General features: G+C 34.8%; 2 protein-coding genes across 5 annotated transcripts in view; one reads left to right on the forward strand and one right to left on the reverse strand.

The window, feature by feature from the left end:
• AlkB (alpha-ketoglutarate-dependent dioxygenase AlkB) overlaps positions 1–15,908 on the forward strand; it is a 30,839-nt gene extending 14,931 nt beyond the window's left edge. Inside the window, exons 3-7 of the mRNA XM_089092181.1 lie at positions 6,190–6,274; positions 7,921–8,035; positions 10,757–10,817; positions 12,940–13,133; positions 15,654–15,908. Of these exons, the coding sequence (XP_088948307.1) occupies positions 6,190–6,274; positions 7,921–8,035; positions 10,757–10,817; positions 12,940–13,133; positions 15,654–15,900 (702 nt within the window). The 3' untranslated portion in view covers positions 15,901–15,908. The remainder of the gene's footprint in view (positions 1–6,189; positions 6,275–7,920; positions 8,036–10,756; positions 10,818–12,939; positions 13,134–15,653) is intronic.
• Positions 15,909–16,270: 362 nt separating this feature from the next.
• LOC148950156 (nidogen-like) overlaps positions 16,271–26,640 on the reverse strand; it is a 364,016-nt gene continuing 353,646 nt past the window's right edge. For all 4 annotated transcript variants that reach the window (XM_089092178.1, XM_089092180.1, XM_089092177.1 and 1 more), the window contains one exon: positions 16,271–16,459. In XM_089092178.1, the coding sequence (XP_088948304.1) occupies positions 16,371–16,459 (89 nt within the window). In that variant the 3' untranslated portion in view covers positions 16,271–16,370. The remainder of the gene's footprint in view (positions 16,460–26,640) is intronic.

A 26,640-nucleotide genomic window follows, 5' to 3' on the forward strand; every position in this document is an offset into this window, starting at 1 on the left:
TTGGATGCAAGAGGTTCCATTCGCTTAAAAGTAAAAAGGGATAATAGAATCTTTCCGACAAATTTTATAATATGCGATAACTTTCCGTATGAAGCCATTATCGGCGCAAATGTTTTAAGGTCTAATAGAGTACTATTAGACGTGGCAAAAGAAAGGCTTGTCTACTCGGCTAAGGTAGGGGAAGGAATTTCTATCTTAAGAAATTGTAACAGAGGTTAAGAAGACAACGCAACAGTAAACAAAATCTCTGACGGTATAATGTCGCAATCTTTTGAACCTCATGTCTCGCACGGAGGACATGGCATAATCAGAAATTTGTTCAATTATTCTGAGAGACTGAAGAGAATGAAGATTCTGAGAGAATGAAGTAAATTTAAATAATAATTATATTGAATCTGCAAAATTAAAAATAGGAGATATGCGACAATACAGGTCAAACGAAATCAAGAAAATAGTGGAATTTTGGAAAAAAGTAGTGAACCCTGTTATGCGAAGAACAGATTATATCTTACGACAAAGGAGAAGGTTTTCCTCCAATTTCCGACCGTGCCATATGTAGCGATAAAAAAAATTAGAGCGGGTTAAATTGTGGTAATAAAGATTGACCGCGTCAAATGTAATATTATGCTTTAAAGCTGTGAACTTACACCTTATAAGTTCTTCGATAGCGCCACTTATAGCGCTAAAGATTGTGCCATCGAGGCCTGCGCCACAGCAATGGGGAGTAATTTCAATGGGTGACGGCGCCACTCGCTAAACGCGAGAAAACAAAATATGTAGCTATATAAATGTAACCTCTTTTCCTTGAGTTATCTGAAAATCATTTACCTATTACGTTATGTAGAAATCAGATTCCTAGGGGCGCTACCGTTGGAGGCACACGAACTATTTACCTGCCGTGCGACTAGATACAGACATATAAAATAAAATAAACACAAATGGAAAAGCAATAGTTTTATTGAGACTTACATTAGGCGTATAACAGTGCTTCGCTTCAAATGACGACAACAAAGGCAATGATTAAATTGGCTCTCGAAAATAATGTTGATGGCAATAGAGACAATCCATTATTGAAACGAAAAACAGTTTTTTTACTATATCACAAAAGTATAACTTCAGCGCTTTACCAGCTTTTTCACGATTGGCCTAAGTCCTGTGGAGGGAGCCGCTATTTTGTAATTATGTCCGCAAACTCACTACATTATGCGAACTGTCTATCCAATGATTTGTTTTAAATATTTCTGATGATTAAACGTTCAAAACTTAAGCTTCCTGTTAACTATGTATCTAGTAGTTTTTTTTATTGCCGAACGGCTTAGCGAAATTCAAAACCGTCTAGCGTCGTTGAGGCTAAAATGCAATTTCTCTTTTTGCTGATTAAGAACTTTTCTTTTTTGAAATTAGATTTAAACTTAATTAGTGGAAATCGGAATTATCTTTAGAAAGAAAAACATTTTATTTCTTTGTATTTTAAATATATCACATTTTACTCACGGTACACACTTTCTCGAAGTTAAAACTACAATATCAGCAGATTGGTTTAAGTTTTAATGTGGATAAAACTGTAGCTTTCGGTTTTAACCTCAAAGGATACTCTGATAAATCCCTCCAACTTACTGAAACTTGTATCCCCCTCTCTAAAAGCCTTATTTACCTGAGAATGCCCATTGAAAATTCAATTAAGGAAACTATTAAGCTTGCCATCCAAAATCTTGAAAAAAAGACAAGGATAGCTTATGCGTCACTTGTCTCTAACGTTTCAGACATTAGTCATTTCCATCTTTCTATACTTTATAATAGTCTAACTGTAACGCATCTTCTTGCTCTGTCTCCTATTTGGCAACTTTTTCCTGCTTAAAAAAAACTTGTTTGTCGAATTTATTTTAAATTTGCTAAATTCCTTTTACATATGCCCCCTTAGACTAGTAAATCTTTTTTGTCCCAAAAATTTAAGCTCATTTTTCCTTCGACAATTATTGATAAAAGAGTGTAAGATTTTAAATCTTGCGCCAGTAAAAAAATCATGACTGGTCCTCTTTATTTTTAAGATTGGCTTTGATTTTTTTTTATGTCTTTTGCTTTATGCCTTGATTATCTTGTGATTACGTGAGGGGTTTCGCAATTTGGGCGTAATTGCGCACGAATTTTCTAAAGCAGTCTTCTGAGGGGCCAGACACGTTTCCCCGTGGATTTATTTCGTACGTTGGTGTCTGCAACAGGGATTCAGACATGTGAGATTCCGTAGGCATATCTAATTGATTTACATTTGCCTGCCTTCGCCATGTATTATTACAGTAATTTGGATTTCTTGCGTCAGTGCCGGCTGGCGCTGACTGCCAATTCCGTCGGCTTGAAAAATTTTTATTTCCCGTCGGCCAATTAACTATTTGCCGTCGGCAATTTTCGGGATTTCTATATACCATTCTCGCATTATAGCGGCTTTGGCGAGTATTTGGGTTTTCAAATCGGTAATTAATTTGACTATTGGGGGGAGGATTGTACAAATTTGGTTGGTACGCGTTGTAAGGTACTGATTGGCGCAATCTTCCCTTTGGCGCATTCAAGAATGGTTAAAAAATAAAATTCATGAATTAGAAAAAAATGAAATTATACGCCCCAGTATAAGTCCGTATTCTGCACCAGTGGTCTTGGTACCGAAAAAGATGGTGATCTTAGACTTGTAGTAGATTATAGAGCCCTTAACAAACAAGTAGTTAGTGATAAATTTCCTTTACCAAGCATATTTGAAATTCTTGACTTTATTTCAAGCAAAAACAAAATCTTTACTTCTTTGGATCTTACCCAAGGCTACCACCAAGTGAAAATAGCCGAAAAATCTTTCTATAAAACTGGGTTTTCTACGGCTGAATGTGGTTCATATGAATACTTAAGAGTACCTTTTAGACTTAAGACAAGTTCAAGCGCGCTATGTAGACCCCTATTACACTTGTTAAGAGGATTAAAAATATCATTCATTTTGTTGATGATGTCATATGCGTGGGATAAAATACTGAACTAAACTTAGCAGTACTAGCTAATGTATTCGAGAAGATCAGAATAGGCAACTCATACTGCCTGTCAGAAAAAGCGAATTTATTTCAACCTAGAATTGAATGTTTAGGAGTAGTAGTAACACAAGGTGATATATCTCCAGACACTGACAAAAAAATGTGTTGAAAACCTCAAACCCCCAAGAACTATGAAAGAATTAAGAGGAATTTTAGGTCTTACTTGCTACTTTAGAGAATTCGTGCGCAATTACGCCCAAATTGCGAAACCCCTCACGGAATCATAAGATAATCAAGACATAAAGCAAAAGACATAAAAAAAAATCAAAGCCAATCTTAAAAATAAAGAGGACCAGTCATGATTTTTTTTACTGGCGGAAGATTTAAAATCTTACACTCTTTTATCAATAATTGTCGAAGGAAAAATGAGCTTAAATTTTTGGGACAAAAAAGATTTACTAGTCTAAGGGGGCATATGTAAAAGGAATTTAGCAAATTTAAAATAAATTCGGTAAACAAGTTTTTTTTAAGCAGGAAAAAGTTGCCAAATAGGAGATAGAGCAAGAAGATGCGTTACAGTTAGACTATTGTAAATTTTAGAAAGATAGAAACGACTAAGGTGTGTAACGTTAGAGACAAGTGACGCATAAGCTATCCTTGTCTTTTTTTTCAAGATTTTGGATGGCAAGCTCAATAGTTTCCTTAATTGAATTTCCAATGGGTATTCTCAGGTAAAAAAGGCTTTTCGAGAGGGCGATACAAGTTTCAGTAAGTTGGAGGGATTTATCAAAGTATCCTTTGAGGTTTAATCTGACAGCTACAGTTTTATCCACATTAAAACTTAAACCAATCTGCTGATATTGTAGTTTTAACTTCGAGAAAGTGCTCACACAACCACAGAAACTGCAACTCAGATTTAGGATATCATAAGCATACGTAAGTAAAGAGACGTCTATATATATATATATATATATATATATATATATATATATATATATATATATATATATATATATATATATATATATATATATATATATATATATATATATATATATATATATATGAAAAGAATGAAGGGTTTTCTTAGCAAGCAAGCCTGTGACAAGCGGAGGCACAACCGACCTCGGAGGCTTGGTCACCATAGTTAGTAGGTAAGTAGACTATTATGACAGCAAGATCGATAAAAGGAACAGCGACAAAGCGTTCACTAACTTCTAGGGTTTGGAGTTGATACTTGCTTAGTACTGTGAGTCTTCCACTGGGCCGACCTCGGTTCTTCTAGTGAAACGCTGCTGAACGCACTGTGACACGAGCGTTAGGTAGGTCTATAAGGGGCAACCAGCCACGGGAAAAAAAATATTCTAGAAGGTATACGATACCGAATTGCTCTACCAGCGACTCTAGAAGATGAAGTTTCTCACAAATCCCGCCGTTTATGTTCCAGGATACAATTGAAATACTCCCATTACTGTCTATTTCTTGCAGAGCCAGCTAAACTGTTATGGGTTTTTCTCAGACAACAATTTCTTATTTTCAGGGCAGTAAAGTGAATAGCAGTTATGTCATTTGATTTACAAGAGACACAGCTAAGGTCGCTTTTGCACGGAGAATCGTGCTGAGCACAGTGAGAACAAATCATTACGTTCTTACAGTCTTTGGCCAGGTGGCTATCGGTTTTGTGAAACCTGTAACATCTGCTCGGAAGAAACAGAAAAGGCTCAATTATGTGCACTTCGTTTCATATTTTTGATGGGTTTGCGATGGCATAATTCAAGTCCGCTTGATCACGGAAGAATACCTTGAAAGTCTTGAGTCTGTGAGTCGCCACATTTTTCTGCCTTGCTACACTTATGAATGAAAGAGCACAGGGCTTGTTGTTTACGAGTCCCTTAAAATAAAGATCTATTTCGTCTGACCTCGATCGTATTCTTATACTGAGTTGCACCACATACGGAGTCAATTATGTTTTTTATTGCTTCTGCCATTGATAATGACTTAGTCGGATTTTTACCACTATAAATACATATCTATATATAAATATATATACATAATATATATTTAATGTAATTTAATATGATAATATATATTTTTTAAATACATAAATATATATATATATACATATATAAATAAATATATATATATATATACATATATAAATATATATATATATACATATATAAATATATATATATATACATATATAAATATATATATATATATATATATATATATATATATATATATATATATATATATATATATATATATATATATATATATATATATATATATATATATATATATATATATATATATATATATATATATATATATATATATATATATATATATATATATATACATATATATATATATATATATATATATATATATATATATATATATGATATATATATATATATATATATATATATATATATATATATATATATATATATATATATATATATATATATATATATATATATATATATATATATATATATATATATATATATATATATATATATATATATATATATATATATATATATATATATATATGCATGCATATATCTTTGTGTGTATACATATATTATATATTTGTGTGTGTGTATATGCTTGATATACTCTTAAACTAATGGACCATATGAATTTTCGTTATATACTCTAGCATGTTCGTGTCTTCGACTTTTCTCAAGTGAAATTGAACTAGACTCACTTTCATGTGTTTTACCCTCCTGTAGTTGCAGCTACTTTAACCGTTTTGTCCGTAAACTTTAGTAGAGTTTTCTTAACTTCTGTCACTGATTAAGGTTAGTGCATTGTCAGGAAACTGAGAATTTTATCATGGGTTTTAGAATTTTGACAAAGGTGGTCCTAATATTGCACAAGCTGTAAAATTATTTTGTTTGTGCTATGAGCATCACTTTTTGTAGTTTTTTGCTTGTTCTATCACAGTTGTTTGTTAACATAATCATTCATCACAAAAAAAGAAAATACTGTGGAATAATCCAAACAATACCAGGTTTGTCTCAGTATTACGGGGAATCTGTTCATAGTAGACAAAAGCTTTCAGTAAAAAAAAAATGGTCAGTGGTTTTTAGATGCGTTTTCTTTAGAAAAGAGTTGTGATTTAGAGATAAATAGATACAAAAATTACTATTTATTCTTTTAGAGTCTTACAGAAGAAACAACAGCAAATGAACTGGGACTGAAAAAGCCAAGTTTATGGAAAGCATATACCTCTCGTTATCATAAAGGTAAGCATCTTATATTCTTTTTTACATTTAAGTTTAATAATCGTAAAACAATGCTTCGAAAATGATATTTAACCCTAAATAAATGCGCCCCTTGAATATTTATTAGGAAGGTGGTTTGAAACATCAGACATAATTTATAGGGTGTCATTTCCAAGGTTTTAAAGACGAATTCTTCGTAAAAAACCTGTTCTATAGAGTTGTTCTCTATGGATGCCAATAGGGGGGCAATGCCCCCAGGAATAAAATGGCATTGAACATTGTATGTAAACAGGAGATAAGAAAGATTAACATCTAAAATCGCTGAAAACAAAGCCCCTGGTAGCACTTGCACTTATCAAGATCATTTGGGTTTTTCTTCCATTTTGAAAATTTTGTCAGGCTCGCATATTCTCATAGGAAACTTAAAATTTAATGAATTTGTGTATTTTTAATCAGCATAAAAAGCCAATTATTTTGATTAATTAGTTCTTACTGGGGGTAACTGTTCAGAATTTTGGTTATTATTACCCTAAGTCGCTCCTTACTTTCAGATCATTGTCACGAACTGTTCGATTTGGCGCCTGCCAGTGCCATAAAAACCACAAAACTTGTAAGTACCAAAAGTCATCCTCGTCAAAAATTGAATTTCAAGGTTTTTCCTAATTTTTAAGATGTATAGTTCCACTTTAACTGTTAAAATAATCAGATGTTATTTCCACTGTCCTTATTACTTTATAGACTCTAAAAATGAATGTTCCTACAATTGCATAAAAAACAGCTTTAAAAAAATGGCTTGAAAATAACTACAAAAATTGAAAATTCGGTCTCATCAGATATGCTTCTTATTAATTCCTAAGACGTGATTCTTTTTTGTTTCTAAAAAAAGATTTCAGAGCTCAAAATTTTATTCATTGACCTTTTTTTCAAAGTAATTCAGTCTTGTAGGTCGTATTCCTTTAAAAAAAAAAGCAATTTAAAAAAAAGCAATTGTATGGCAATTATTCCACTTATTATCTTCATAAGTGGAATATTTTAGTTCTTTGAAACGCCTAAACTAGGGTAAAATAACCAGTCTTCGGCAAAGCTTTATAAAGTCCACTGAGAGATTTATCGGAAAATTCCAAATTTGAGGTAGGCAAAAAAAAAAAAAAAAAAAAAAAAAAAAAAAAAAATGACAATGTATATTACTTTCATAAGTGTTTGCAGCAGTTACTCTTCTTTAAATATATTTAGTTTTTCAGTCGTTCACATGGAGAGGATGTCTTAAATTTATTTACAGGGCTGTGTAATATTAAGAAATGTGTGGTTTTAATCCAACCACTCATCAAAATGATAACTTAGGTGGGGACTTGCCAGGATTATTGAATTTGAGCAATGCAGAGAAGTGGAAAATAGACGAGAAGGAAATTGGGCAATGATTGACGAAAGAAGGAAGGAAGCTTTAAAAGAATCAAAATTTTAAAAAAATGACATTTGTCAACCAAATGAAAAATGGCGGGAGAAAATCTGGCTAAAGGGAAATCACAAACCATTAATCATTTTGCGGCAGCTGTCAGTCTGATGGCTTTTGATCGTATAGACTACATGGTGAGGAATTATTGCGTTTCAAAATTGAACCTTTTTTTTACCAAAACTGTAGTGTAATCCTGCGATTGTGTTTGTTTCAGGTCTACTCTTAGTTAAAGGCTGCTTTACTGCAGATGGTGAGACGTATTGGGCTTCTCAATGTCTTTACTCATATCCTTTATCCCCAAGTAAAACAAACATTGGCACTTTAAACATGTAAGTCTTTTTTTTCAAATTTCCCTGTTTTTGTTTTTTTTTTCAGTTTCGGAATTCAAAATTTGTTTTTGATTGTATAATAGCATTTAAGTAGCTGATCAAAAATAATTTTTTGTCCTGTATTATTTATTAATGTATACATTGACACCATTGTTATCTATATATTTCTGTAAGGTTGACAAAAAAACTCTAGGCTGAAGATTGAAAATTGTACAAACGTCTATCGGTTCTTTTTGTTTAAAAAAAGAAGTAAAAAACGCTGTAAAATCCAGAAATCTGCATAAAATGCAGGGTAGTAAGAACTAGAAAGTATTGAGACAAGAAGCATCGTGGTCACTGCTCATCTTTAACAGTACCAAGGGCTTCTGATACTTGAGGCATAAACGATGTAAAAAGTAGAATAACAGTCTTTAAAGTTGAAAAAAAATTTGAAAAGTAGGAAAGTAATTCTGCGAAGCGAGACTAGAATATTGGTTGCTACGGTAATGACAATGGTTAAGTATGGTTCTGAAACGTGGGGCCTTTGGAAGATATACCAAGTTTTTTTTAATCGTTTCCCAAAAGAATTGTTTGCAATACAGAAACGTTGTAACGAAGAGGACAAGGCTTGTGGACAAAGAATAACAGATTGCCAAGGATTGTTCTTTTCGGCCATCTATCTGGACACAAACGAAAGACAGGCTGTTCCCGAATGGAGAGGGATCAGATCGTAAGAAAAGATTTAAAGGAAACAATCTTTACAAAAATAGTAATAAAATTATTTCCAAACATAGGCCATTAATGATGTTTGCTGGCTATTGGGGCCCTTCGCCCTGATTATCAGATAAATGTCTTTTTGTAAGCTAAATTCATTCGCACTTTGGGACTCTCTATTTAGCCCTTCCCCGCTTATTCTTAAATACAGTTTATGCTTTCTTTTGGCTTTTCCTTTGTAAATTCTCGCAATTAATGATGGTAGAATAGTAAAAGAGAGTAAGTTATTGATTGGGAGTAGAAGGCGCGTGTGTGCTTTACCCCATGATGGCTATGATTGGCAGGAGTCTCATCAGCCATACTCTTGCGCCCTTCGTGCACCAATCAGGAGTCTGAGTATTTTTAGTTTAGTACGTTTTTGTGAGCTTACCTATAAATAGCAGGATTTTTTTCCACTTTTCTACATAGGCTTCCTTTATCATTTATTTGACTAGATAAAAGAGTTCCCTTGAGCGAGAAAAGAATTTTCAGGGTATATGAAAGAGGTCGTATACTATTTTGAGATGTCGTCCCTAAGGGAATATACGGCTTTAGGACGGTGGATTACGAGCTTTTGACATCGTGGGCCAAATACTGTGAAACTGACTCCGCTGTGATATTACACTTGTTGTAGACGTACCGGTTATGGTCTTGGTCACCCTACAATACAAATACCGGTGAGGGCAGAACTTTTAGAAGACTGTGGTCCGTCACAGATATTCCGCGAGAGACCGTAAGCAGCGAGACCTACACTAGTGACTTCAGGGCTGGCGCTGGTGGCGCTAAGGTACCTGCAGAAATAATTACTCTTGCATTGATGAATAAAATGTAACACATTCCTAAATTCAATGAAAATGTTGGGAGGAAATGCTATTGACTTAGCTATACTATGGTTGTTTACAGGTGGAAGGCCGGGAACAAAAAAGCTTGTAACCACATTGAAGTGGCCAACCATGAAAGGAGGTATTGAATTTGTTGTAATCTTATCAAAACTTCAGTTATTTTGATGGGTTTATTCCTGAAGAAAGAACCACTATTTCACTTTTGACTAGAACCTCATTCTCTTTTTAACTCTTTCCTCTAAACTTTAGATCATCTTGAAATCATTTTGGTCATATTAACCGACCCGCAGAGTTTGAAAGTGACACGAATGATCATCTTTGGCTTTTTCTCACTCGGAGTCCTGTAGTACCACGTATCAAAGCGGTAACGCCAGATAATTGCTGGAAAGACTAGTTTTGTCTACAGGGTTATTGATTGTTGATCATGTATAGTAAAAGAATTTGTGTCTCGTCCTTGTTAAAAGGAAATGGCCTTGGAATTACGTGTAAGTTTGAATTTTCTCAAGGTACCTGGTACACCAAAAACTAAATTTGTAGCTTGAAACTGATGTGTTGAACTTGAATATACAGATGAGTTTGAAAATTTTCTCAAGGTTTTACTTTGTGGGCTAAAGTTACCTTTTGGGCTCGAAAACTAATATGATCGTCCTGAATGTACGAGTAAATTTAGAAGTTTTCTCTATGTTTTACTTAGTATCCCAAAATTATTAACATTTCAGAACAAAGACTGAAATGGGGTGCTTTTCGTTGGTACCACTGTTCTCTTTACCTCTTTTTCAGATTACTTTGCTCCAAGGGAAAATATATCCGCTCTGATTTGTGCAGCTCTTACTAATTGGTAATTCCGATTGCCAAATTGGGAATACAAAACGCAAGAAACCAAAGAGGTTAAACAAGAGATGCTTTAAAATGAATTTTTCATTGCACAAGCAAAAAATAAAAACTTTATTTACGACCAAGTAGCAAATGCACGTAATTTAGGAAACACGCGGAAATAATGTTATAATATCTATAGTATTTTTCTGGAAAAATGTTCAATTTGTTCTTTACATCATTAAGTACGATGCACCAAGTGCTTAAACCCCGTGATCTCGGTGAAAAAGTTGAAGACAAGCTTTATTTATTTATTTTGTGATTTGTTTTTCAGGATTGATTATCAGGGACTACGCTGGGCGACAATCGGCTATCATCATGATTGGGATACAAAGGTTATACTTTCAAAATGTTTGCAATTCACTAATTTCTGTGCATTTCCTTAATGTGTTGTTGTAACCTAAAGACATAATTGGCGATCTCTTAACGAGCCTTAGTGAGATCAACACCTACAAACGAGGTGGCTTTCTAGATAAAATTGTATCTTTCCAGTTAGTTTCAAGCACCATCGACGCTTCGTTAGATGTGTGAAGGAGGTGGTTGTTAAAACCCAGAAACGTCAACACATGCATCACTTTCTTTCTCTTCTTTTTTGAGATGAGGACTGGTAGTCCAATTTTTTTCAAATGCATAAGCACATATTCATCCAATCAGAACAAAATTGTTTTGAGCATTACTGTAGTTTTATTGGCATTTTCAAACGCATAAATTATATTTTACTTAACGGGTTAAGCATATATAAACCGCTCAAACCTCAATTATAAACAGTTTACGTGGCCTGGCATACAATCAGGTATGACAGCCCTTGTACTTACTTGTAGTTGCAGCAGGACCAGGTGTTTTTTTTCCACATCTGGCATATGAAATTCAGATATTACGTGGGAATTTGTTTGACCGTAAGCTCCACGGCTCACGGTGGCTGAGCTTGCAGAGTTACGCGACTGGACCCCGCCTCAAGCAAAATGATTGAAGACATGACTCAAAACATTGTCTCAAAAGATATTTAATTGCAAGTCGAGCGTACCAACCACTTGACTAAGTCCCCTGGTCAAGGAAACAAAATTTTGTTTCTTTTTGTTTAGCTTCAATTGAGGGATAATGTTTTCCAGTGAATATCAAAAGTTTATCTCCGTGAAAGTTTAAAATGCAGACCAGCGTTGTCAGTAGTTTAAAGACGGTTCAAGTCCTTCTAAAAAGTACTGTTTGTAGTGAGACGGGAAGCTCTTCTTAGGATATTCTAGCAGATAATTCTCTTAAAATCAAGGTTTTAAGCGAGTATACGTATTTCTTATTTAAGCCTCTTTCATATGATGGCATACAGGAATGTATGCAGACGGCTTTTTCGAAACAGTACTTTTTTTTAAATCTCTAGCTGCTTAAATTTCTCCACGTATTTTGAGTTTTATTCACCTATTTTCTGGGATTTTGACGAACTTTCCCCAATCCCATCCCTACTGATATAAGTTTCCTCTTATATACCTGATTTTACATTCTTGTTTATATGAAAAATACCTTCCTGCGTCTATTTTAACAAAGTTCAAGAGAAAGGGTTCAAGTAGATATAGCCAATTATTGTTCTACTATCTACTGTAGTTCTAAAGCTGAACATCCGAAAATTTGAAATAAGTGTTAAAAACGTTTGTAGGTTTAAATCATAGCCACCGTCATAAAATCTCCCGGGGGGGGGGGTTTATACCAAGGGCTTGGTTTTTACCAAGGTTTAAATATGAGTTTTTCAATTTTTATACATTTTTTAATGCATTCTGGTTTCGGAGGTGGGGGGGGGGGGGGATTGTCCCCGCACAGGTGCCCATGTTTAACTGATGATTTTGTCTTAAATATTAACAGAACTAAAACATTAGTCATCACTCTTTGAACGTCATCAACAACATTTATTGTTTGTTGTTAAACGAGCCTGTAAAGACATAAAATTATGATAATCTAGGCATGGTTAACCTATACACCAAGAAGATGATGTTGACTAGTAACATCATCTAGGTTTTGCTTGTCTTGAATCTGAGGCTTACCAAAATCCAAGTAATGGGTATTCGGGTAATACATGGCAACCTAAGATTTAATTCTGGTGAATTACATAAGTGAAACGACAATGGAATTATTTTAGGAGTCGGGAAGACTTTTTGGTTCCGATGCTGATGCTGGTTCTAAGAATATTCCTGATACTCATGATTTCAATTAATTGTTCTACCGCCATTATTGTAATTACAATAAATAAAGACGGAACAAGTGTTGCTACTCTAAAATTCCTCTGAAACAAAAGAAGTTTGATAAGTGCGATCTAAGAAAAGAAAAAAAAAAATGACCGTATCGGAGTACATTCACTGTTTCTGTTAATTTTTATTTCCTTTCTTCGACTTCTTAAAATACAATCGGGATATATTCCATTTCACTGTTTATCTTTAGCAAGTCGCTCTTTTTCCAATTTATGCTTTCCTTTAGGTGTACCGAGAAGATAATCGTTCCAATTTTCCTCCAGATTTGAAGCGTCTCGTTGATAAACTTGCTGAAATACTAGGATTCTGCAACTTTGTAGCTGAAGCAGGGATTATAAATTACTATCATATGAATTCAACTTTAAGTGGGCATACAGATCATTCGGAATTAAACAAAGAAGCTCCTCTTTTCTCTATTAGGTAAATAGATCTACCTAGATACCTAATATATAGATATATAGATACCTAATAGATACCTAATACCTATTAGGTAATAGGTATTAGGATCATTTAGGACATATTTATTACTTTTAATGGATGTCCATTAAAATATAATTCTCCTCGGCTAGTATTAGCAACTGCATATATATTTTTATTGGCAAAATAGACATCGCGAAATTAAGTATATGCTTTTAAAGTTTACAATCGAGATTTACAAGATTTATAATTAGTTGTTGTAATTTCACTTGCTAATGTGTCCAAAATCGGGACATTCTCTAATATTCCGAGATGGCGTTGTTGTTGTGTCGGCTAAAATATTAACCCTTTTCTTCCAAATTTTGCCCGTCTTGACTTTTGCGCTTTCTGGTGAGTAAATGCTGTTTTCAGTTCATGTTTTTTCTCTCTTAGTCTTAGTGTCCTCTCTTAGTTTTTTTTTCTCATTCTTCTTATTGTTATAAGCAGTAAACTTTTGCCGTTAAACTAGTTTGCCTGAATACAAGACTCACAAGTTTATAGTTTGACGTTAATTTACGTCGCTATTGACCGTGCTAAACATTAGAGGAACGTCAAGGAAAGTACAAAAAATATACAAGGGCCTTGGGAGGCACCCTGATTGACACCATGATTCTCTTGATTGGCGAATTTTTAAAACCTTATGAAAAAAAAAAAAAAAGATTGGACCAATCCCCAAGACCCAATATGCAGAGATGTAGGTTCATGATATCTAAAAGAACGCATCTAATTAACATGACGTCTAATTCACCATTTTTTGCCTTTGTATTTATAATCTTTATATTTATTTGATGACAACTCAAATTGGTCATTAGAGCTTCTGAAAAGTTGTTTTTAAATAAACCATCTGCTTCAGTATTGAAAATTATTAACATTTAAGGCCACTAACATAGGTGTGTTCAAGAACTAATTATAATTAACGGAAATTAATTATTTGTTATTATTTTTGTTCAAGACAATAGATAAAATAAAATTATAAGCAATGTTTGCTACTATTAGAGTAAAATCTCCCTTTACTATGTAGTATAAGCATTGCAGGGGCTAGAGTTCTTATTATATTAAAATTGGCTTTGCTATCTCCCTTTTATATGAATTTTACTATAAATCTCCTATTCTATAATCTCCTATAAGAGAGATTACTATAAATCTCCCTTTACTATGTAGTATAAGCATTGCAGGGGCTAGAGTTCTTATTATTTTAAAATTGGCTTTGCTATCTCCCTTTAATATGAATTTTACTATAAATCTCCTGTTCTATAATCTCCTATAAGAGAGGTTACTATAAATCTCCCTTTACTATGTAGTATAAGCATTGCAGGGGCTAGAGTTGTTGTTACATTAAAATTTACTTTGCTATCTCCCTTTACTATGAATCTTACTATAAATTTCCTATACTATAATCTCCTATTACTATAATCTCCTATAAGGGAGATTACTATAAATCTCCCTTTACTATGTAGTATAAGCATTGCATGGGCTAGAGATGTTATTATATTAAAATTGGCTTTGCTATCTCCCTTTAATATGAATCTTACTATAAATCTCTTATTCTATAATCTCCTATTACTATAATCTCCTATAAGAGAGATTACTATAAATCTCCCTTTACTATGTAGTATAAGCATGCAGGGGCTAGAGTTGTTGTTACATTAAAGTTGACTTTGCTATCTCCCTTTACTATGAATCTTACTATAAATTTCCTATGCTATAATCTCCTATTACTATAATCTCCTATAAGAGAGATAACTATAAATCTCCCTTTACTATGTAGTATTAGCATTGCACGGGCTAGAGTTGTTGTTATATTAAAATTGGCGAAATTGGCTTTCGATAATTTTTCTTCGAAATTTATTTCCAGACATAATGCCCTCCTAAGCGCACTGCCTTCTTGAGTGCAAAAGGTGTGCCTTAAAGAATCCCTACTTTCGCTAATATTCATTTAATGAAGCCAACGATTGCACCCATTTAATCATTCTACTATAGGTTTTATTTTGTTGGGAACTTATTTGTTTATTTTGTTGGGATGTTTTCATTTTTGTAACTTTAAGAAATCAAAAATTAATTAAAATCTTAAGGAATGCACATTCTTTTCAGTAAATTCATTTGGATTTTTTTTAGTCAAGTATAAATTATATTCAGGCTTTTAGAAAGCATAGGGGTTTAGAAGCCTACTCATATTAATTTCTGCTCGTTTTGAATTTGACTCTGTTATTTATTTTAATTTCTGTTTGGTTTGGGTTTCATCTATTTATTGATTCTGATTTGTGGTAGTTGTGTGCTTGGTAGATTATTTTAGTCTATTTTTTGTTCATTTTTGGTTTAATGGAGTTTTTGAAAAGTTTTGAAAGGTTTTTTTTTGAAAAGTTTATTTTGTGGAAAATTTTTTTTTTAATTAATTACTCAAAGAAACCTAATTTCAACAACGAGAAAAAAAAAATGTATATGTAAGTTTTCTTACAATCTTTTTTTCTTTTTCTTATTTTGCAGTTTCGGTCAGTCTGCGCTATTTCTCCTTGGAGGATTGACAAAAGACGAGGAGCCCTCTATTATCAAATTAGAAAGTGGGGATGTTTTAATTATGAGTGGAGAAAGCAGACTGTGTTACCACGGTGTGCCTAGGATCTTAAAGTGTGAAAAACAAACTTGGCTATCCTGCGATTCCCATGGTAGAACTCTATCCTATTTGAATAACCATCGAATTAATGTTAATGTACGACAAGTAAATTTTTATTAATTTTCTTATGTTTGTGAAATGGGGATTTTTAATAATGTTAGAGGAAGAAAGTTGATTCTGATTGGAGAATGAAGTAATTTTGGTCATAGGTCTATGCAGCCTCAACCCTCTGTTGCAATCAGACGCATTTATTATTATGGTTTCTAATCCAGGATGTAGCATACCTTAGGTATGGGAAGCTGCCAATGGAAGTGGTTGGGATGAAAACGGCCACCATTCTCTTCGAAGTTTATTTGAAAATTGTTTCAAAAAAAAAAAAAAAAATATACTAGTTTAACTTATCGATTGATTAATTTTCAAATGCAGTTTTTGCTCCATTGAAAATAACAGTTAAAGTGGGAGTGTTCACAAATAAAAATCAGAATACCCATTTAGTTTATCTTTGATTTATTGACACCTATGAAAATATCTAAATTTAACAAATAGTTTTTCCTTTCTTTCTCACAGAAGCTTAAATTTCTAAGCAGTAATTATAGGCAGACACGTGCAAACTGAATGCTTGTTGTGCACAACTTATTAGAGCCACAACCTCCATTGTCTTGTGTGCATGGATTATCACCTAGAAAATAAGAGAATGAAAAGGATGGCCACTCAAGAATGCTTTCCATGCATGATAAGATAAGATTTATTGCTGAAAAATGGCTATCACAAGCCCAAAAGGGCCGAATTCGCACTTTAGCGTCAAATACAGCGAAGAAAGAACAACAAAAACAAACAATCAAACAACAACAGAAAATTATAAAAGGGTCAATGTCAAATACGTAAAAACGTTAAAAACAAAAACAAAGTAAACTCATAAAATTAGAAGGACAATGTCAAGTCAGCAAAAATTCCCCCCAAAAAAAACTCGTAAAATTAATAAGGGGATAAAGTAGAATTAAAACAAAAACATAAGTTATTTGGTGACTAACAAACATAAATATAAAACCTCCAAATTTGAAAAATGGGCATTAAAATTAATAACTATGAGGTAAAGAGTGAGTGAGGGGGGGGGGGGAGGCAGTGGAGATTCAGTGGTTGAAAATGTCAACTATGTAAGGGATAAAAGTTCTTCTATTTTCAGTGCAAACTCTTATTGGGGTGAGAAGAGGAGTTTTTGTTGACACTGACCGCGGGAGACGGGGTCGAAGGGGTGAATATTGACCGGGGAAAAGGGGAGTGGTTCGAAGGTTATGAAGGGCATTGTTAGCAAAACGCAAGGTAATTTTTGCTCTCCTTTCCTTAAGGGAGACAAGGTTAGCTCTCCTAAGAAGGGAAATATAACGTACTTTACCCTCATTGAAGATAATTCTTAGGCACCTTTTTTGTACTGCTTCTATTCTGTGCGACAATTCAATGGAAATGCCAGGATGCCAAACAGGACAGGCGTACTCAAGGGTTGGGCGTACAAATGACAGGAAAATCCTTAAACAGTGCGATTTAGGGCATTTAAATTTTTTAAGGAGTTTTTACTCCATTGAAAATAACAGTTAAAGTGGGAGTATTCACAAATAAAAATCAGAATACCCATTTAGGAGGGAAAATGCGGCATTTGCACGTTTTAAGATGTCATTAATATGACAATCCCATTTTAAGTCGCTAGAGATGGTAACGCCCAGTAATTTCATAGTTGTAACGGACTTTTCAGGGGGGATTGGACAGGAGAAAGAAGGAGGAGTCTTAGGAACATTATTAGTAAGAACAGTTAGCTTGAAAGGGTTGACTTTCATATCATCAGTAAGAGCTTCGGCTGATATCGATTCCAATATGTACATTGGGTTGCTTTTGGAATTTGTGGAACATGTCTCTAAGACAGTTAGATCACCAACGAATTTCCATCTATCCAGAAAATAAACACCAAGGTTGTTTATCACTGTAAGAAATAAAAATGGACCTAAGAGGGTTCCTTGGGGCACACCATTATAAATTGGGAGGGGATTAAAATATACATTCAGGTATTTCAAGACTTGCGTTCTGTTAGAGAGGAAAGACGCAATTACTCTAATTAAATAAAGGTCAACTTTAAAGTCATTAGATAGCTTTTCTAATAGTATATTGTGGTTGATTAAATCAAAAGCTTTTTGTAAGTCAACAGCGATAACATTGAGCCAGGTATTGGGTTTTTCGAGTGTGTTGCATATTGTGTCCATAAGGTGAACAAGATAGTGGGTAGTAGATGTAGAGCGTAGGTTTCCGAATTGTCTTTGGTCAACATTTGGGATTATTTTTACTTTCAACCACACAGCTAAAAAGCTTTCATATAACTTAGAAAAAACTGGAGTAAGAGCAATGGGACGGACACCATTAAAATCTTGATTGTTACCTTTCTTTTTTACGGGAGTAATAAAACCTAATTTCCAACAATTTGGAAATTTAGCAGTAAAGGTAATTTCATTAAAAAGTAAGGACAAAGGCTCTGAGAGATTGTCGGCAAAGGCTTTAATTAGTACAATCGGGATGTCTAATGGACATGTACTACACTTTTTAATGTTCTTAATTTTTGCCTCCACATCCGAGGGCGAGATAACGGGAAAATTGAGAGAGCACAAATCATAAGGAGTGTCAAAAGAAAGGGAAGGAAGGTTCTGAACTATGGAAGAAAGAATCCTGTTCAAATCATTGGCTGTGACTGAAGAGTCTTCTTGGAAATGGAAATCTATATTATTATGTGTTTTTCCACACATTTTCTTTATTATATTATACCGGTGTTTTGGCTTCGTGGAAAATAAATCCTGGACTTTGCATTTGTAATATGAAGAAGCAGATGTACGTATTTCTTTTTTTATATGTTTACGTAGTGAGTTTGCTTTAGATGTTTCACCACTCTTTAGCAGATTCAGTTTGATTCCAACGAGTTTTTTCAATTTGGTAGTAATGTAGGATTTGTCATTATAACATGTTTTTACTTTTTTCACTGGGAAAAACTTAATGTGTTTCATTTTAAAGGGATTTTGGAATTCAGAGACTTTAAAATTAATGTCATTTTTTCCTTTGAGGGCCAGCCAGTTTTCATTGGTAATCCAAGATCCAAATGTGTAAAGGCCATCATTGGAAATTGGGCGATAAGAGAACTCAGTAACAGAAAAAGTATGACTAAAGCTATTGAGAGGCTTCGTTAATAAACAAAATGGTAACTTCCTCCTAACGGGAGCAAGGGGACAAGAGGGGCATAGAAAGCGTGCATATTGGTGCAAATCAAATCAAGGGTTGAATTTCCTTTGGTTGTTGGTATTTTTACTATTTGTTTTTAAGTTTAGGGAACTACAAAGGGGATTGAACCTTAGATCATTAGCATCACCTACTAAGAAAATACCGGCGTTCGGGAATTTGCATAGGACAAAGTCCGCACTACTATGCAGTTGTTGGTAGAATCGCTGTCTTTGTGCAGCGTTTTGATTTGGGGAATAATAGAAGCAGCAAAACACAATCAAATTAAAGGGGCGGGGTAAAATTTTGGGTCTTACACTTACCCAAATGAGTTCATCGTAAACTGAAAGGTTGGGAGTATGAATCAATTTAGGAAAGAGATAATTATTTACGAATAATAGTATTCCACCTCCCTTTTTACCTAGAGGTTGATCATGAGGACGAAGTTATATGAATTGGGATTAGTTATTAATTTTCAATAAATCAGGGTTCTGTACTTGGACCTCAGTTACGGCAATTACGTCAGTTTTGTGTACTTGACAGAGGGCCTCTAGCTCGGTTCAATTTGTCGAAATTCAGGCTTTCGGCGTTCGTAACAAGCAACTTTGGGAAAGTAAAACGATTACTAAAGAGGGTAATTTTTTGTTTGTTAATTGTAGGAGGCAGTGGGAGGACCGTGGATCTGGGAGAGGAGAGGCATCTTTTTCGGGATGAAGGCTGGGATTCGTTTGAGAACCAGGATTAAAAGGCAGGGCTGGACCCGGCTTGAGAGAAAAGGAGGACAGCGGACAAATTATGGGGATATTATTAAGTAGGGATTTGGGGGGACATAAGTTAAAACTAAAACACAGGTTTACACTAGAGTCACGTAATTCGACGCTTCCATAACCCGAATGGATGGAAGTAGGGTCTTCTTTGTGGTGATAGAATACGGTGGGGGTCTTAAATTCCCCGGAATAAGCTGGTGGTGGTGCTTCAATGGACACTGGTGTGTTACATGACAGGCTCGGTGACTCTCGGTTTTTGACAGAGTTTTCTTGGCACTGTTGGAGGAGGGAGAATTTGTTTTCATTGAGCTGAACTGCTTGTAGTATCTCACTGACCTTTGATGTAATGGTGGGAAGGTTTGATGTAAATCGTTTTTTGACAGGTCCAAACTGATCAGAGAAGGAACTGGAGGGGGTGCTGACTGTGGGTTTAAATTTTTTTCCGCACTTTTTAAGGGCTTTTTAAAATATTTTATCCATATTTCAAGTGGATTTGACTGCATTCACCGAAGCAAAGCCCACTTCTCAAACTGTCACAAACCCTGGAATGCAAGAGTTTGCACCCAGGGACACTACATTCATTCTTCAAATAATAATTCTTGCACAAATGAAGGTATCTATACGACTCTTCCTTCTTGCAAATCCCTCTCCAGGCATATACCTTTATTAGCATTAACTTGTTTCCTGGATAGTTCATCACTAGTATTGAACTCACACCTAGTTTTACATGCATAATTAGGGTCAATTTCAGAAGGAACTTGACCTTGAACACTTGTGCCTGAAAGGGGATTAAAACCAAGACAGTTTAATCCTTTAAACACACAAACTTGTCTTTTTATCTTAGTTGAACCGGAAATCACTGGATTCGTATCTATAATTTTGTCGTTGACCTTGTCTTCTGTTAAATTTTGATTTTTGATGATGTTATCAGAAGCGACATTAGTATCAATAAGTCTTGTTTTAATATTGGTTTTAACAGAAATTGGGGATTTCTCCTTTTCCTGGATTGGAAAAGACTGGGGGTTACCAACTCTAACACTTTTTTGAAGTGGTTAGGGTAGACATTTCCATAATAACATTTTCAAGTTCACTCATCAATGATAATAACCGCTGCATTGGAGGGAGGAGGTTTCTTGTTTTAGGTGCAGTAGGGACATTGTGCAAGTTGGACTGGCAGGAAGCACAGGTCTTGAATACTGTAGCATGGTCAGGGGTTTGGCAACTGAAATCAGTTGATTTTGAAACGAAATTGGTTTGGCAAGACACATCGGACGTGGTTGAGGGGGGACTGTCCTGGGGCATGAAAATAGTTTGGAAAGAAATCAATTTGAGGGACGAGAATGATGGTTACCTCACTTCCTTTGAAACGTTGACTAGTTCATTTCCCAAGGAGTGACGTGGGAGTGCCTTAAAGGTAGACAGGGTTTGGGTAGGATAACGCAAAGAGTCATAAAAGGGTACCTTGTCATTACTATCTTCTTTTGTAGTACAATCTAGGCAAAGCCAATGTTTTGACCACTTAGAACGTTCTATACCGGAGCAATGTTCATGGAAGTAAAACTCACAGCTACTGCACTGAATAGAGTTAATAGTAACTCTTAAGTTATGCCCTGGGGGCATATAAGGTTTTTATAGAAGGTGTCGTCGTAAAAACTTCAAAACAGGCTCACTCGTTTGGAAATTCGGAGTGGCTAGTGCCCTTTTTAATAGTCAAAATTGAATGGAGGGCAACCAGCCTCCCCTCACGCCCATCATTTCCCCAAACACATCCAATCAAAATTTAAAGAGAGCCATTTTGTTCAGCGTAGTTGTTTTCCGGATAGAAAACATGTTTTTGAGGAGAACACTCCCCCACCAACCTCGGTGCAAGGGTTTTAAGCTATGCCCTGGGGGCATATACGAACGATATTGGCATAATATACTATATATTATTTTTTTTCCTTTAGAGCAGGGCACTTCATATGGAAGGGGTTGTCGTAGAAACTTCAAAAGGGGCTCATTCGATTGGAAATTGAGAGTTCTAGGGCCCTTTTTAATAGTCGAAAGTGATTGGAGGGCAACTAGCCCTCCCCCACGATCATCATTCCCCCAAACACATCCAATCAAAATTTTGAGATAGCCATTTTGTTCAGCGTAGTTTTTTTCCAGATAGAAAATATATTTTTGAGGAGGACACTCCCCCACAACCCTCAGGACAAGGGTTTTAAGTTATTCCCTGGGGACATATAAGGTTTTTATAGAAGGCGTTGTCGTAGAAACTTCAAAAAAGGCTCATTTGATTGTAAATTCGAAGAGCTAGTACCCTTTTTAATAATTTAAAGTGATTGGAGGCCAACTAGCCCCCCCCCCCACGCCCATCATTCCCCCAAAACCATCCAATCAAAATTTTGAGATAGCCATTTTGTTCAGCGTAGTTGATATCCAAATAAAATATGTGTTTTTGAGAAGGAAACCCCCCCACTTCCCTCAGGGCAAGGGTTTTAAGTTATGCCCTGGGGGCATATAAGGTTTTTATAGAAGTCGTTGTCGTATAAATTTCAAAAAAGGCTCATTTGATTGGAAATTCAAAGGGCTAGTGCCCCTTTTAATAGTCGAAAGTGATTGGAGGGCAACTAGCCCCCCCCCCCTCCCATCATTTCCCCAAACACATCCAATCAAAATCTTGAGATAGCCATTTTGTTCAGCGTATTTGATTTCCAGTTAAAAAATATGTTTTTGAGGAGGACACTCCCCCACAACCCTCGGGACAAGGGTTTTAAGTTATTCCCTGAGGCCATATAAGAACGATGCTGGCACAATGCACTATTTATTATTTTTTTCCTTTAGTTCGATTGGAAATTCGAAGGACTAGTACCGTTTTTAATAGTTGAAAGTGATTGGAGGGCAACTAGCCCCCCCCCCCTCCCCCACGCCCATCATCCTCCCAAACACATCCAATCAAAATTTTGAGATAGCCATTTTGTTCAGCGTAGTTGATTTCCAGATCGAAAATATTTTTTTCAGGAGGACACTCCCCCACAACCGTCAGGGCAAGGGTTTTAAGTTATACCCTTGGGGCATATAAGGTTTTTAAAGAAGGCGTTGTCGTATAAACTTCAAAGCTCATTCGATTTGAAATTCAAAGGGCTAGTGCCCTTTTTAATAGTCAAAAGTGATTGGAGGGCAACTAGCCCCCCCCCCTCCCCGCCCATCATTCCCCCAAACACATCCAAAAAAAAATTTGAGATATCTATTTCGTCCAGCGTAGTTGATTTCCATATAGAAAATATATTTTTGAGGAGGACACTCCTCCACAACCCTCAGGGCAAGGGTTATAAGTTAAGCCATGGGAGCATATAAGGTTTTTATTGAAATCTTTTTCTTCGAAACTTGAAAAAGTGCCCATTAGATTTGAAATTCGAAGATATAGTACCACCTTTAACGGGCGAGAATAATTGAACGGAAAATAACCCCCCTCTCACGCCCACATTATCCCCAAGCACATACAACAACAATTGTGAGATTGCCAATTTGTTTTGAGTACCGGCAGTTTTTAAAAATTAGGTCTTTAAGAAAGACAACCCCTGCCCCCACAGCCCTCAGGGCAAGGGTTGTAAGTTATGCCCTGGGGCATATAAAGTTTTTATTAAAAGCGTTGTCGTAGAAACTTCAAAAGGGCTCATTTAATTTGAAATTGAAAGGGCTAGTGCCTTTTTTAATAGTTGAAAGCGATTGGATAGTGACTAACGCCCCTCTCACGCCCACCTTTTTCCAAAACATATCCAATCAAAATTTTGAGATATCCATTTTGTTCAACTTTGTTTAACGTTTTGGAAATTAGGTCTTTTAGAATAATAACCCCTTCAGAGCCCTCAGTGCAAGGGTTGTTAGTTATGCCCTGGGGGTATATAAGTTTTATGTAGAAAGTTGTTGTAAATATCATTGGTAGCGTGATCGCGATGCGTAAGTAAAGAACGGGACAAAAAGCGGGGACTAAGTAAAGAGGAGGACATTCCTCCACAACCCTCAGGGCAGGGGTTTTAAGTTATGCCCTGGGGGCATATAAGAACGATTTTTTCACAATGTATTATTTATTAATTTTTCCTTTTGAGTAGGGCACTTCGTATCGAAGAAGTTGTCGTAGAAACTTCGAAAAGCGCTCATTCAATTGGAAATTAGAATGGCTTGTGCCGTTTTTAATAGTCTAAAGTGATTGGAAGGAGACTAACACCCCTCTCACACCCACCATTTCCCCAAACACATCCAATCAAAACTTTGAGATAGCCATGTTGTTTAACGTAGTTGAAAGTTCTGCAAATTTGGCCTTAGAGGATCACAACAACCCTAACAGACCTTAGGGTCTGTAAGGGTTGTAATTTATGTCCTGGGGGCATGTAAGGTGTTTCTAGAAAGCGTTGTCGTTTCCAAAAGTGCTCATTCGATTGGAAATCGAAAGGCCTAGTGCCCTTTTTAATAGTCGAAAGTGATTGGAAGGCTTGACATTTTTATAGTAAAGATCGATGTGGGTATAATGTATTATTTTTTGCTGTTGTTGTTGTTTAGACGAGGGCACTTCGTATCGAAGGAGTTGTCGTGGGAACTTCAAAAGGGCTCATTCGATTGAAAATAGAAAGGGCTGATGACCTTTTTAATAGTCGAAAGTGATTTAAGGGCAACTAATCCCCCTTCCATTCCCACCCTCCCACGCCAACCCTCCCATTTCTGCTCTTAAAATTTAACCAAATCTAAATAGCGTAAGTTTATCCAAGCTATCAAAGAAAGTAAACAGATTTTTTTGCGAATGGTATCAAGTTTTCCATTTCAGGTCAACTAGAGGAGGTATGAAACTAAATAAAACAGTACTATTTTTGTCCAGATTTTTGAAAGGGTATATGTTGTTAAAAATTGCTGAAAATTTTTCTCCAGCATACAAATAGCAGGACAAATTATAAAGTCTTAAAAAACGAAAAGATTGTAAAAAACTTTCCATAAAAAAGTTTTTTAAAGAAAAGTAAAGAACTCCATTAAACAAAAAATGAGCAAAAATAAAATCAAATAATCTACCAAACGTGAAACTACCACACATCAGCATTGATAAATAAATGAAACCCAAAACGAACAGATATTAATATAAATGTTTTTACTTTCATAACTTTAATAAATCAAATAATCTTAACATTTTGATTGCTAAATATCAGTATATGTATATTAAACTGACAATGCACATTCATTTGTATTTTTCAGTTAATTGCAAATTCTTCTGGCCGTGGAAAGCCACAGAGGATTTGCGCACAACGTATGTTAATTTATGGTCGTTTTGAGTTTGACTCCGCTATTTATTATAATTTCTGTTCATTTCGGGTTTCATTTATTTGTTGATGCTGATTTGTGGTAGTTTCACGTTTGGTAGATTATTTGATTTTATTTTTGCTCATTTTTTGTTTGATGGAGTTCTTTATTTTTCTTTGAAAAACTTATTTTGTGGAAAAAGTTTTTTAAATTAATCTAGTAAATAGCGAACCACTGCCCATAGTAACCAAAACTAAAAAACGCGTTTTAAATTAAATTTTATAAATCAAAAGAAGTTGTCACTTGACTCGTATTCAGGAATGGCAACTGTTATCCATATTAAACTGAAAATCGAAAAGCTATGACGAAAATAAATTTATAAGAATTTTGAAAAAGAGCTTCAGAACTCTCAAAAACGGTGACAGATTGCAAACTTAAAGTAGATGGGAAAAACGAAAAGAGCTAGTCTCTGGAAAATAATGAAGTTTTGTGAAAAACTTTGTAAAAGCTACATTATTTCTTTCTGAAGTTAAGTGTACTAGTTATTGTACTTATTTCTTTATTTATATTTTAAATCAACCATATTTACGCTATTTTTTTTCTTATTTCATTAATAGAGACGCAATTTTTTTTATAAACATACGATAATTTAAGTTTAATGATTAAACAAAACTTCCTAGGGAAAGAACGAGAATGGTTAGGAAGGATGAGAAAGACTCAACTTTAATTAAAGACCATTGTAATGTATCAGTTTTATCGCCCCATATAGAAAAAACAACATTGTTAGAATAATTATTTCATAATTATATTCTAAGAAAACATTAAAGGGTCAAAAAAGGGGTATTGTAAAGTGTTAGATTCGTTAGTATTTGCCCTTGATAATAATAGTAATACCCTATTTTACCATGCACACGCTTAGTACCGTGGCTTTTATCGACTTGTAATAGGTCTTTTTCTGCCGTCCCAATTGTTGCAGAGTTGTTTTTTTTTTACGGTAACTATGGAAAACTGAATGGTTAATTAACATGGACTTGTCACTGTCAATTCGCAGAAATGTATTAATTACTGGGAAATTTTTAAATGGGAACTTAAAGTTTAAACGAAGGTGCTACTTTAAGGTGAAGACGAACTTGTTAGAGACAAAAAGAGGAAAAGAGGCCGATAAGCTTTGCTATTTAGTATTGTGATGCTTTGTTTTCAAATATGAACATTAAACAATTTAATAAAAGCAAATTGATACAATTCTAGGAGTGATATAATAAGTGCTTTAGAATTTTTAGAAGTTGTTTTCATAATTTTACAGTGTTGACAAATAAACTAAAGAGGTGGGCAAATAAAAATTAGCATAAAACAAAGATTACTAGGGAAAGAACGGGGTTGGTTAGGAATAAGGATGAGAAAGACTCAACTCTGTTTATTTAATGTTAGTTTACGACTTGAAAACTGACAAAGACGAGGATTAGGTAATTCAATTCATGACCCTAAAGATTCTAATGTTGCGACCAGATGCGACCAGATGTCCCTGTTTTGTCTTGGGAGTAGCGTATCAGATGCGGATGCCATTCGGAGCACGCTAATT

Source organism: Artemia sp. Qi Xiang Cuo, chromosome 7 (genome assembly GCF_049724085.1).
Source record: "Artemia sp. Qi Xiang Cuo chromosome 7, ASM4972408v1, whole genome shotgun sequence".
Lineage (NCBI taxonomy): Eukaryota > Metazoa > Arthropoda > Branchiopoda > Anostraca > Artemiidae > Artemia > Artemia sp. Qi Xiang Cuo.